The sequence below is a fragment of the Anas platyrhynchos genome, chromosome 1 (assembly GCF_047663525.1).
Source record: "Anas platyrhynchos isolate ZD024472 breed Pekin duck chromosome 1, IASCAAS_PekinDuck_T2T, whole genome shotgun sequence".
Taxonomy (NCBI): domain Eukaryota; kingdom Metazoa; phylum Chordata; class Aves; order Anseriformes; family Anatidae; genus Anas; species Anas platyrhynchos.
This window is the reverse complement of record NC_092587.1, coordinates 131,504,264-131,516,718: the sequence shown is the minus strand read 5'-3', so window position 1 is coordinate 131,516,718 and position 12,455 is coordinate 131,504,264. Positions and strand designations below refer to the sequence as shown.

The 12,455-nt window shown below is 38.6% G+C and overlaps 1 protein-coding gene across 5 annotated transcripts in view; it reads left to right on the top strand.

Annotated features, from left to right (window-relative positions):
• Positions 1-12,455, top strand: part of WWC3 (WWC family member 3) — a 99,747-nt gene that overhangs the window by 45,092 nt on the left and 42,200 nt on the right. For all 5 annotated transcript variants that reach the window (XM_038173030.2, XM_072029553.1, XM_038173032.2 and 2 more), the window contains exons 4-6: positions 881-957; positions 2,767-2,846; positions 8,474-8,603. In XM_038173030.2, coding sequence (XP_038028958.2) covers positions 881-957; positions 2,767-2,846; positions 8,474-8,603 — 287 coding nt within the window. The remainder of the gene's footprint in view (positions 1-880; positions 958-2,766; positions 2,847-8,473; positions 8,604-12,455) is intronic.

Below are 12,455 nucleotides of genomic sequence, written 5' to 3'. Positions count from 1 at the left end.
TGTGACTCAGTTGCGATCAGCACTGTTAAAAAAATGTAAAAATAATCCATAGAAAATCCTGGATTTAAAGAATTAGCCCAGGCATGACTACTCATTTTGGCAAGTTTCTGCACGCTTGACATGACCTTGGTGTTGCGGTATTCTTTTGAGAGTGGAAAGGCTCAGTGAAACGCAGACATGGATATGGGTTTCAAAACAGCAGCCTTCAGCTCTACAAAAGGATGGTAGGTCTAACAGCACAACCTGATCCACTCGCATACCGGGCATTTTTCAGTGGGCCAGTGCAGCTATGAATGGCTCGCTCAGTAAATCACAGTTAGTCTTGTCCAGCCTGTTCTCCAGGACCTTTACTTCATCTGTCTAAGGTTTAGCTGGTAATGTCATGGCTTGAAATTGTTGCCTGGCTCTACAGATATGTTGCTGTATGAAGAGCTCGCCTGCCAGAGGTGGAGCTGTGTCTCTGTTCCCCACACCATTGGTTTAGCAATGTCTCCCTTTCACTGATGGCATTTTTTCCTGCCAGTAGTTTTGTGACTTCAGTCCCTATTGTAATGGTGTGGCAGTGTACCAAGAGAACAATTAACAATTGTTAATGTTACACAAATCGTTTGTATAGGTAAATGCTATCATCTTTTAGTCGAAGTTACTGGCTTTTTAGCAACATACAATGCTGCTATAAACAATATATTTATTTTCTGTCCAGGACAAAAAATCAGGCAGGCCAAAGATAATTCTTCCGTTGCACTTTAGCAGGGAGGATTATTCTAAAAGCTAATGACTTGTAGTGCAAGGAATGGATGCAGTGGTCTAGTAAACACTGCTACATCTTAACAACTATGTTAAGAAAAAATATATAAAATGCTGTTTTCCATCTGTTTAGCATTTTCTGGATTTTCAACTAATACCAAGTATGACCCATATCAGATTAAAGCAGAAATAGCCAGCCGTCGTGACAGAGTGAGTAACCTTTTTTAATTTTGTAAAAATATGAATTAGGCATGGGGAAGGGAGGGGGACTACCTGCTTTTGCTTAACATTTACACTGGGTGTTGCATGCATTTTTGGAAAAAAGTATAAAAAATGCTTTTCTACTCTGACTTATTGTTCCATTAAAATGAGTCTGTATTTATTGCATTTCAGTGACTTGTAAAGTAATGCTTTTTCCATGTTACAAGCGTCAAGATTTTGTCATGGATGTCAGAAACAAACTCAGCCAGGCTTTCAGAAATTACTTTCTCTGTGCAAACTGCTGCAAGTAGTAAATGCTCTGCAGCCAAATTCTTCCTTGATTGAGTGCAGTTCAAACCCACTGTCTTCATATTTTCCCATTTACCCATTTTCAGTGGGGTTCCATGGATGTCGTTGAAGATGATTTAGCTATTTGTTTGGAAGTCTGTTAACAATTCAGTAGACATGCTGGCAAAATAGAAATGTTTTAGCTAATTTTTGACCAGAGCTCTTTGGGGACGGGGTGGGGAAGAAGATAAAACCTTTTTGTAGTGATAGGTGGTTCTGTAATTAAAATGTTTTATTTCTAATTAAAATAAATAAAAATGACTAGAACCATACTTTTGGTACTGTCTTGTCTGAAGAAAGAATAGCTGACTTCTCAAATTTCTCCCATGCTGCAAACAGTTGAACTCTGTGTGTCTGTTTAAAGCAAATTGATACAGTAGTCAACTGTTTAAAAAATAAAAAAATAAAAAAAAAATAAGGCAGTTATAACATTAAGCTTTAGGACATGTTTTCTAAATTGTACATTTCTCTTTATTAATCACTAAAATGGAATTTAGTGTGCCATGTAAGCCTAAAAAAAATCAATAAAAAAATACTGATCTTTGCAGGATAGTGTTCCGTTTTTGTTGTAGTGACCACTTTCCACATGAGCGCCTCTGAAAATAAATCCTGTTCACCACCCTTCAAAGGCATTTATTCTATCTGTATATGTTTACTACATGCTGACTAGTGTTTGCTTGTTTTACGTAGCATACATGTCAGCATATTCTAAACAAGAAAATAAGCCTTATTTGTTTAAATAATATTTAAAGAAAACAAACAAGATCTTCACTTATGACTACTTCCCTCTGTTTCTGCATCTTAAAATAAAATGATATCCCAAGTGCGTAGGACAATCTGTTCCACCGAATGCATGTATTTGTTTTCATGATTGCTTCAGGTAATAGAATAAGTAGAATAAAATGTGCGGTGTAAAGTGTTTGTGGATAGTTCTTCAGACGGTGCTTCTCTTTTACTTTCCATTTATGCACACTAGCTGGAGGGGGTAGAAGGCAGGACAATATGAAAATAACCATAGGAAATCAGGCTGCCATTTCTGGAAGAGAGACCAATTCTGCTGCCAGTGATTTTATTCAACACATTGAATGTGTTTTAATATTATTATTTTTTGACTAAAGAGCTAAGAGGTATTTGTTTGCTGCAAGGGAAGAAGAAAAATTGGGACTGAAACTCCTTAGCTGTTGGCATAATCTATTGGAGGCAGAAGACCATTAGAACAGATGAGGAAATCAATACTCTGAAAGATGTGACCACAGTTTGATTGGGTTGTATTATTTTTCAGAAGGTCTGTTACTTTTGTGCAAATTTTAAAGAAAACAGCAACAGCCCTTAGATTATCACTTCCATTAAAAAAAATAAAAAAACAAACACAAAAAAACACAACTTAAAATTTTGCATCGGACATAGTTATTTTTTATAATGTCAGTTCCTGTTACATACTGTTACTTTAAATTATTTTGATATATTCAGCTTTCTAGGCTAAAACGAGAATTGGCACAGATGAAGCAGGAGCTGCAATATAAGGAAAAAGGAGTGGAAACTCTGCAAGAGTAAGTTAAGGGTTTGTGGGAGGATGGTATTTTTTCCTTTCCTTTATTCATCTTGGAATGACTTGCTTAGAAAACTATTGCCAAAAAAAAATTTGAAACCTTCTAATTGCTTTGCTTCAGAGTTTCTGCTGTGATAGTGTTGCAGGTTGAGAACAGTGTGAAACGATGGAAGAAGGATTGGACAAAACTAGTTCAAAAGGTGATTTCATGGATCCACATGCCAAACAATTTTGTAGGCACTGTCTTATAACTCTGGCAGAAAATTTTGTGCAGGTAGAGTCAGATTTATAAAATGTTCTCTGGACATATCCGAAGATATCTCTGTCTGGAGCACAGTGAGAAACACCGTGCAGAGGAGTAGCCTTTCTGTGAGCAGTACCTAGGCTTTCTGTCTGGGCAGTGTATTTCTCCTGGGAGGAAGGCTGAATGCCTCTTTTTCCTTTTACCTTGGTAGTCAGACCTTCCAGTTCTGCATGCTGGTGTGTGCGTGCGCAGTATGCTTCGTGAGACCTGGGGCTTTGTTGCATGTGTGCAGAATGACTGTATGTAGATGTGACCCCTTGTCTCCTCCCTGGCAGGAGAGGTAGCTCAGGGCAATTTGCCGCTGCTCCTGGGACCCTTAGACAGCCTGCGCTCTGTTTCCCTCACATTTACCGGTGGCAAAGGTTGAGGACTGTTGTGGTAACCCTCTCCCTGCCACTCTTCCTGCAGGCCATCAGATGGGAACCGAGTGACTTCCATCTGTGCGCTGCTTAGTCACCTACACACATAGCACATACATGGGAAGCCCAGTGTGATAGGGAGAGAAGTTGCCAGGCCATGGGAAAAATGGCAGGTAAACACATGGTGCTGTGACTTCCAGATCTGTCCAACAAGCTGAGAGGCTAGGCTCTATGTTGAACAACTCCTGGATTTGCTTTGGACGTGTGGCCGTATGTTTAGAAATCTTGGCCATTTGTGCTGTTTCAGCATGCATGTGAACGAACTGCCTAATGCAGGCGCTTCTTGAAAATGTTGGAACCATTGCACGTCTAATGCATTTTGCAGTGTAAGTACACTATCTGTGGAAACAGTTTGAAGCTGTGGATTTATTGTGTTGGTGCTACAAAGCATGGGCACGCACTTTCGCTTCAGGAATCCTGGCAAAGCTCCGGAGGTCCCGGAGCAATTAGGTTCCTGATTTTCCAGCTTAGACTGAATTAATCAAACATGGTATTTTGTTAATAAAACTATATAAAGGGAGGTGCTCAGATTCTAAATTTAAAGGAGAGGGAATAGCCTATGCATTTCATGTTTTCTAATCTTACAAGGTTCTTCTGTTTTGTAACGCATTTTAAAAGCTTCAGAGAAAAAAAGTTTGACCAAAATCCTTCATTGGCAGATATAATCATTCTCTGGCATAAATATAGTTTATTGACTACAAAAAGCATTTACACTTAGTTGCAGGGGAGTTGTTAATATATGATATTAACTGCAAATTTGTAAAGCAAAGCCTTCTGTATATCGAAACAGCAAATATTCTAAGTATGGTCAACATTTCAGGATAGTAACATAATTAAGTGGTAACAGAACAAAAAAAAAAATCATCTTAAGATTCTTAGTCGTATTTTCTTTATTTCTGTTAGAATTGCCTTGCCTGTTCTACTTTATTTTCCTCCACATGATTACTGTTTTGTTTTTTAAGGGCGTAGGTTCAGTTTTTTATAAAAGGACAAACCACTTGATGAGGGAGATGAAAGTATTTGAAGGCCAATTGAAATTGAAGATTGTTTTAATTAATATAATTAATCTAAGACTGTCCAGCAAAGCAGTGCAACTTTTTGAAAAATAAAGTCTGCAAATGATTATGAGTGCAAGTGTTCCTTTGATTTTAGCCCAAGCTAAGTTGCCTGGAATACAGGACGGGGGTACAGGAGAGACTCTCAAGAGAGGAATTGTTTTAAATCGAGCTGTGTGCATCACATCGGTCAGTGGTAAACGTAATCAGCTGGTTTAAATGTTCAGGGATGACAGCTCAGTGCTTCAGAGCCTCTCATTGCTGCAGTCGCTCTCTGTGGGTGTACAGGGTGGCAGTCATTGTTCGCTGCAGCCGGTGAGAGCATTTGGCCGGGTGTTAGCCTGTATTGCAGTGAACTGCAGTTGGTGCTTGTGCCCTGCTGAGTTCTGCTCTCTGCAGTGACTTCTGGACTTTTTTTATTTTTAAAGTAATTAATCAGTTGCCTTTCTGGTAAGGTACGTGCTTTCTTTTGAATATTTTGCTTCTACTAGGAAGTGAGCCAATTTGGAGAGTACTCATGCTGTCTAACAACTGAAGAGAGAAGCTCTTCTGGCCTCCTTGTGTAGGCAGCGGAGAGGCAGACTGCGTCGGTGGTCAGTCCATGCCAAAAATCTGACTGTGCTCTGGGTTGTCCCTGAGCCTTCACTCCCCCATTTCTCTTGCTCTCTTACTTGTCTGGGGAAGAGTCTCTCCAGTCAAGTACTGAAGCTAAAGTATTTTGCTGCTTATATATCCACAAAACAAGTGCATTGTCTGAAAAGAAACTTGCTGTTCCTTCTCTAAATTAAAAGGTTTTTTTTCTTTTTTTTTTCTTTTTTCTTTTTTTTTTTAAGATTCTTGCATTTCAGGCATTTCCCTCTTTTGTTACCTTTTCTAAATTTTTTGTCTGCCTAATTTTTGTTCCTTCTTGTGCTAGGTCAAATCTTCAAGTAACTGCCAAACTGAGACTGGCATGCATCCTGGTCAGATGTTTAAAAAGCCATGTTCTTCATTTTATTTTAAGTACATGCCAAGAACAATATTGGGAGTTGTCACACTTCAGGCTTTACATCTGGCCGAACGCTTGCCTTGAATCTCTGGACCGAATAGCGTGGGAGCAGGGACCAGAACCTGCACGGCCCCGTGTTCAGCCACTGCTGGGCCCAGCCCTTGGAGAAGAAGAGCCCCATTTTTTGGTGGGGGTGGTTAGGGTGCTTGGTGTTTCCACTGCTTCACAGTGCTCTCAGATTCCGGTTCCTTCGTTAAAAGCAAATCTTCTGCATTGAAATTTTCCACGTACGTTATCTGCCTTGGACTAGGTTGTCATCTTTTCTTTTTAATTTTAGTAAAATTGCCTAGCCATTTCTGAGAATTAAAAAAAAAAATAGTAGAGGAAAAAATTAGTTTTGTGGGGATGAGAGGGGATTGCAGGTTTTTAGTCTCTCTGCAGCTCCAATGCAATCAGAATTTCAAATTTTGTAGTGTGCAGCATTTTGTTAGGTCTATATTTTCACCATTTTCGTCCAAATTCGGCAGTGTTGTCATAAGCCTTTGAACATTATGGTCTGCTTTTGCCCACTGCAGGCTTTCTGGAGGCATTTCAAGCCTGCTGGGACCCACCCTGCATGACAGCCTTCCCTGCTCCTTGGTCCCCAGGGGTGTCTTTGCCCTGAGGCACAGCTAGTCCTGTTGAGGCCCAAGGCTAGAGGGGTAAAAATGAGCCTTACCTGGAACAAATCCCTTCACCTGGCCTGGCGGGGACTGGGAATGAGGAGCAGCTCCTTCTCTCCTGAGTTTTCAGTGACCCTGTTGCGTGTCGGCAGGAATTTTGGAGGAAGAAGGCGTTTAGCTGGAAAGGAAATGAAAACCCAGCCAGTTGGCTGTGAGAGCACAGGGACCGCTCAGAGAAGTGAGGAGAGTTGGGGAATTAGGGCTGACTAAACAGTTTATAGCTGCAGACTAGCTTAGAGGATATAAGACCTGACAAAAGCTTTAAAATTAGGCTTTAACTCAACTACAGACCTATGCTTTGGGGGGGAGTCTTAGGTATTTGAAAGACGTGGTGGAAAATAGAGGAACGCTGAGACTGCCATGTAGGACCAAAGCTATTGCGAGTGTGTTAATAGCCTACATATCCTGGAAACATCTTCCTCAGAAAATGTGTATTTCAGTCATGGGTTGAGTATTACTTGAATGTTCTTCCTGTTCATATAAAGGGCTAATCTGATTTTGCATCACGCTGTTTTCCATTAATAAATGGAAGATTCTGGTCAATGTGGTGGCTTTCAAAACTAGAGATTTATGAAAGGAATTAAAAACTAGCAGACAATGAATAAGCAGTAGTTTTGTAAGATACTTAAGCCGGTTTGGATTGACAGCAGTACTGATTTAAGTTCAGATATTTCTGGCAGTAGAATATTATCTGATTCTTTACTTAAACAAATACCAGTTCATAAGTTGGGCTCCAAAGTGACGTCCAGGAACATGAATTTGTGGCTAACTGGACAAAAATCTGGTTGAAATTAAATAATTTCCTTTTCCTGTAATACCACCTTGTACCTGGCAAACAGTATAATGAACGGTTGTGTAGGAGGCATTTTCTGGTCTAATATTTGGGTGGAATCTAAGTTCTTAATATTAATCTAACTGTCAGATAAAACCACGTTATCATTTTCATGAAACCTTTAGTGAATTGGATTAGTTGTTTTATCTAATCTTTTCAGGACTTTAACTGGAAATGAGTGAAGAGTCAAGTAACCATCTGAAAAAAAAAAAAAAAGTTTAATCCAAACTTTAAGTTCTTTCTGGTTTTTGAAACAAATTATAAAAGCTTACATATTTTTGTATGCAACATGAGGAGAATTGTGCTTAAGCAGAAAGCTGAGGTTCAGACTTACTTTGCATTTTGACAAAATCAGGAGTTGTCAGAAGAAAACAAACAAACCCAAACTGTAGAAACCCAATCTGCACTTCCTCCTGAAAGTTGTGAGCTGCACAATAAAACCACTGGAGTTTCATTCAAGCCTTTTGTTTTTTCTTATTATAATTTTAATATTTTGATTTTAACACAAGTGGCTATAAGTGGATTTGTCGTGTTTTTGTTTCTCTGGCAGAACGTAGTGAGGAGGGTAACAAAATTTTTGAATAGTTTAAGCTGTGAATGCACTTGCACTCACATTTGCACTCACATTATCCTTTTGGTGTTCTATGGAATCCAGAGGAAGAACTATGGGTAGTTCACATTGCATTTGAAATCTTCTGGGATGGTCCCTGTGTACCTTCCCGTACCCCAGTGCAGGAAGATGATATTGTCTAGGAAAGATACTTAAAGATGCAAATGATGGCAGGAAAGTATTTACAATACAGTTTTCAGAATTTAAAATTTATTTTAAAAATACCAAAAACAAACAAACGAACAAAAATGCTTACCAAAAACCAGCACCCAACAAACAGAATGCCTTCATTGTAAACTTCTAAAACAAGATCAGACAATGTCCTGGAAGAGATGTTGCAATGTGTAGTGACGCATCAGAAATGTGATGGCTAGGCTGCTAATGTCTTGTTACTTTATAGGTTAGTTTTAGGTTGATTTTACTTTTGTTGCATAAAGTAACCCACAGACATTGCTTTTGTGAGTAAACTCTGTAGTAGGGGACATTAAAGACGTGGAATTTGTTGGTTCGGCAGAACAGGGGTTCTGCATTGTTTTACCTTTTGAATGTACTGGATGCTGAACGGTGTTCTGATTCCCTGTAGAGTGTCATTTTATTCCTGGAAATAAAGTGGTACATGAATAAACAAGAGCATTACAGCATTTATGGTATTTCTTATTGTGTAAAAATTACTGAACCTGTCTTCATCTTTTCAACAGGATTGATCGTAAGATGTCAAGTGCTCATACAAATTATAGACTGGATGAAGCACAGGCTATAATGAGCGAGCTTCGAACCATAAAGAAAGCTATATGCACAGGTGAAAAAGAGAGGCAGGAACTTATGCAGGTAAAAAAAAAATATATATATATATATTCTACTGAACAAATAGCTGCTCAAATGTACAGCCTATCTTCATTTTGTTGTTTGTGATTGCATTGGGATTACCAGGTTTAAATAAGCAAGGGGGAGGGGAATAATCTGATTTTTCTGTTCGATAATTGCCTGTAGCAGACATTTCATAAGAAGTAGTCATTATCTATACTGTGAACATGAGACTTCACGTGACAATTTCATATTTTTTGTCTTAGATAAAGTAGTACCCTTACATTTGGATCAGTGTTTTTATTTAATTTAGCTTCCCATTGCTGCTAAGTATATCAAACACTCCTGTGGAATAGTTATCCTGCATTTAAAAAACAAACAAACAAAAAACAAACACAACCAAACAAAATATATTTAACTGTATTGTTTTTTCATTTTGTTTAATGTCCCCTTGTGTTCTGCATAATGAGTGAAGACTGAGAATTCTTTTGCTAAAATGTTTATTATCTCTTTTATAATGTTTTTCCTTTTATAAGCATCTCACAAAATTGGATGTTACTATACTACAGTTTGGCAGTTCTCCCTTTTTTTCCCCAGTTGCTCCTCCTATACAAGTAGGACATCAAGACACAGATTACTTTCAAGTGTCTTCACAAAATCCTCAAAGCATGTGATCAAATATAGTGTATATATACACCATCCTGCAAGCTTTAAATCATGTTTTAAAATCCAAGCACTAGGATTAAGGGGAGATGCATGCCCAGGTATTGCTGCATGCAATACAGCTTTTGAGTAGATTTTGTATCCTGTTCTGAGTTCTCACCTGCTGTGTATGCATTATCAATGTGAAAGGAGCTTGACTTAAGAGCCGTGATCCTTCGCTACTGCAGGAACTTTGGTGTATACTTGTTGAAATATGCTCTGGGTACAGAAGGATGGCAAGAACCATTCTCTTCACCTAGTCTTGAAACTGCGTTATGGAAAAAACACATTTTCATTACCCAAGTCTTTGAGACTGCACTAAACTATAATTGCCATTCAAGTGTTTTTTTTTTTTTTTTTTTTTTCTTTCTTCATATTTCTCTGCAGTAGTGTTTTGCTGGTAATTTTTTGTTGTTAAATTCTGTGGGTAGCTTGTAATCTGCATATAATGAATTTCCATAGTTATACAATTATTCAGTCTCCAAAGCATTACCCAAAGGTCAGCTGATGGACCACAAATCCTTGTTCAAGTAGACAGAACACTTAAGTCACTCTTAAAAGTTTCTGCCTTGGCAGCTTTTAACATACTCGATATTTTGTGTTGGCCAGGTTTTAAAGTAATTCTCAAGTCTTCCACATGCCTAGCTAGCAAGAAATGATTAGAAAGGCAGTTCTTCGTGGATGCTCTGACGCACATTTTAGGAAATTAACTGGTAATTTAAAGACTTCTGTGTGAGATCCTGGAGCAACATAACTACTGGCCTTGTTTCGACTCTCCCAATAGTGTTGTTATTTTTCCCCATAGATTTTCAGTCCTTGGTGGCACTATATCCAGCAGTAAACATTGAGATGCCTTGAAAATCACAGCTTTTAGATGAACTTGAAGTGCCATCGCAGTGTCTTTAAATATAGTATTGAAAGATGTGGAGGACCTAGGATCAAGCTTAGCATCATAGACTGGACAATGCTGGCAACACCAAAATGTAGAGGTCACACGAGACATAACCAAAAATGAAGAGTGTTGTGATCTTTATTTGTGAACCTATTTGACATCTAGGAACTAGTAGTGTAGGAGATACCGTTTTTTTTTTAACCACAGCAAACACCAATCTGTTGTGGTAGCAGACAGTAATAGGCAAGTAGTCCAGGAGAATCTATAAAATAATTTTCACACACGCCTACCAGTTCTGCATGTTCTCTTGCAATTGTAACAAGGCATCAAATGTCAGTCTATAAGGTCAACAGTTGTCAAAGTTGTCTATGTCTACCAACTTATTGTGCTCTGCCTAAAATCCCCAGCTTCTACCTGATATTTTTTCTTAGTCTTGACAAAAGAAAAAAAATGTTATTTCATTGATGTTTTGTTGTTACCAAATTTCATGGTGCTTTGCCTTTTTATTTATTATTATTTGAAGGTAATTGTTATGGGTTTGTTTAGCTTAGTTAAACAAGTGAAAGTCTGTTTTAAATATCTTTGTAATGAGTTGAGAATTTGATCTTTTCTTTGCCCTATAGATATTTAAATTGATTTGTCCTTAAAAGTGCTACATTTAAAAGCTATTGTTGGTTAAGACAAGCTTTCTTATGGAAAACTTTCTGTTTTGAAAGCTGTTTATAGAGGATTTGGAAGTATTGTGTAAACAGATGGGAATTTATTTCAGAGAAAGGAAATAGAAAATTTCATACTACTTCTTAATTTAAATCTGGCCAGTGTAAGCAACAGAACTAAACTTAGCAGAAGTGACTCAGTCTTGTGTAGGTGCTTGGAAAATTGTAGCTGTCGTAGAAATATGATAATTAGATTGAGTTGTGTGGGAGAGAAGGCTGACAGGGGAAGGAGAAGGTGGTCAGATTTAAACTGGGTGCTGTGGTTACAAATAACATCAAATATGCAGTCTCGCAGCTCCGAAAAAGTGGACAAACTTTTTATATAAGACGGAGTAAGCAAGGTACATGCTTAAGTTCCCAAGTATGTCTGTGTGTATCTTGTCCCTCTCCCCAATACCCTTTGTGCTTTAGTTTCTGTTCCAGTATGTGCATATTCTTTAAAAATATTCTCTCCTTAGAAGCATTGGAGTTGGCTTTTTTATTACTATTTTTTTTCCTTCCTTACCATTTAAATAGGCTAAGCAGTTTAGGTAAGAACTGCACTGAAATTTTGTGGCAGAGAGCTCCCAAATCAGGTAGCAACAGATCAACGATGAAATGATAGTGCCCATTTCTCTCTTTTTAGGTAGACTTTGGTGTGCCTGCAACTTCACATCCATATGCTAGGCTCATCTGGCAGTTTCTCCAGGATTGCCATAAACAATCCTTAAACCCTGGATGAAAGAGAGGTTCTCCCATATAGCTGGGGATGATCTAGCAGTTGATGTAAATTGTTTCTATCCTAAAAGACTGCTAATTCAGGTTGTAATTCTCTGTGTTACGATTGCTGGAGGGTGTGCTTTTGCTCATCCAACTAGAATGCTCAAAGGACTTCTATGCTTACCCTAGAGCACAGTCACCTATGCATGTAGGTTAGATTGCATGTAGGTTGGGGTGATTGCCACCAGCCTCATTTTTAAGTAGTATCCAGCATTCAGCAGCTGCCCAGATAGGAAATCTGGCCAGCATCCAGGCAGTCCTTCACTACCTGCCAGGGAGAGGCTGGCAGGGATTGGAGCACAGCAGTAGTGCATGAAGAAGCTAAAACATGGGCAAAAAATTAGATGTAAGTTCTGGAACCAGGACCTTTGGTGCTGGTAATACGATAAATATGTCTGTAACATAATGCAAGTTAGCCAAAGGTGCCAGAGGGGACGTGGTTTGTTTGGGAGAAACTTAAGGCTTTCTGAATCCCTGGTGTTCATGAGGTTGGCTTTGCTTTACTGGGAAAAGGAGATCTTAGACATTTGATGTTTGTGTAGCTACAATTTGTAATGATTATTTCCATCTTATAAATCTGTTAGGGACCGTCTTGATCCTCTTGTACTGCAGGAGGTTGCCAGGAATGGGTGATTGCCAGTGAGTTTTGAAGAGGAACATTGGATGGGATGCCAATTTTCAGTTGCCTTAAAATGGCAGACACTCTGATTTTCTTCTTTCTGCTTTGTAGAGCAGTTCATCTTGCAGCAAGTCTTCTGAGATAAAGGGATGCTGGCTAGGGATTTGTCAGTAGCATAGCTCAAAACT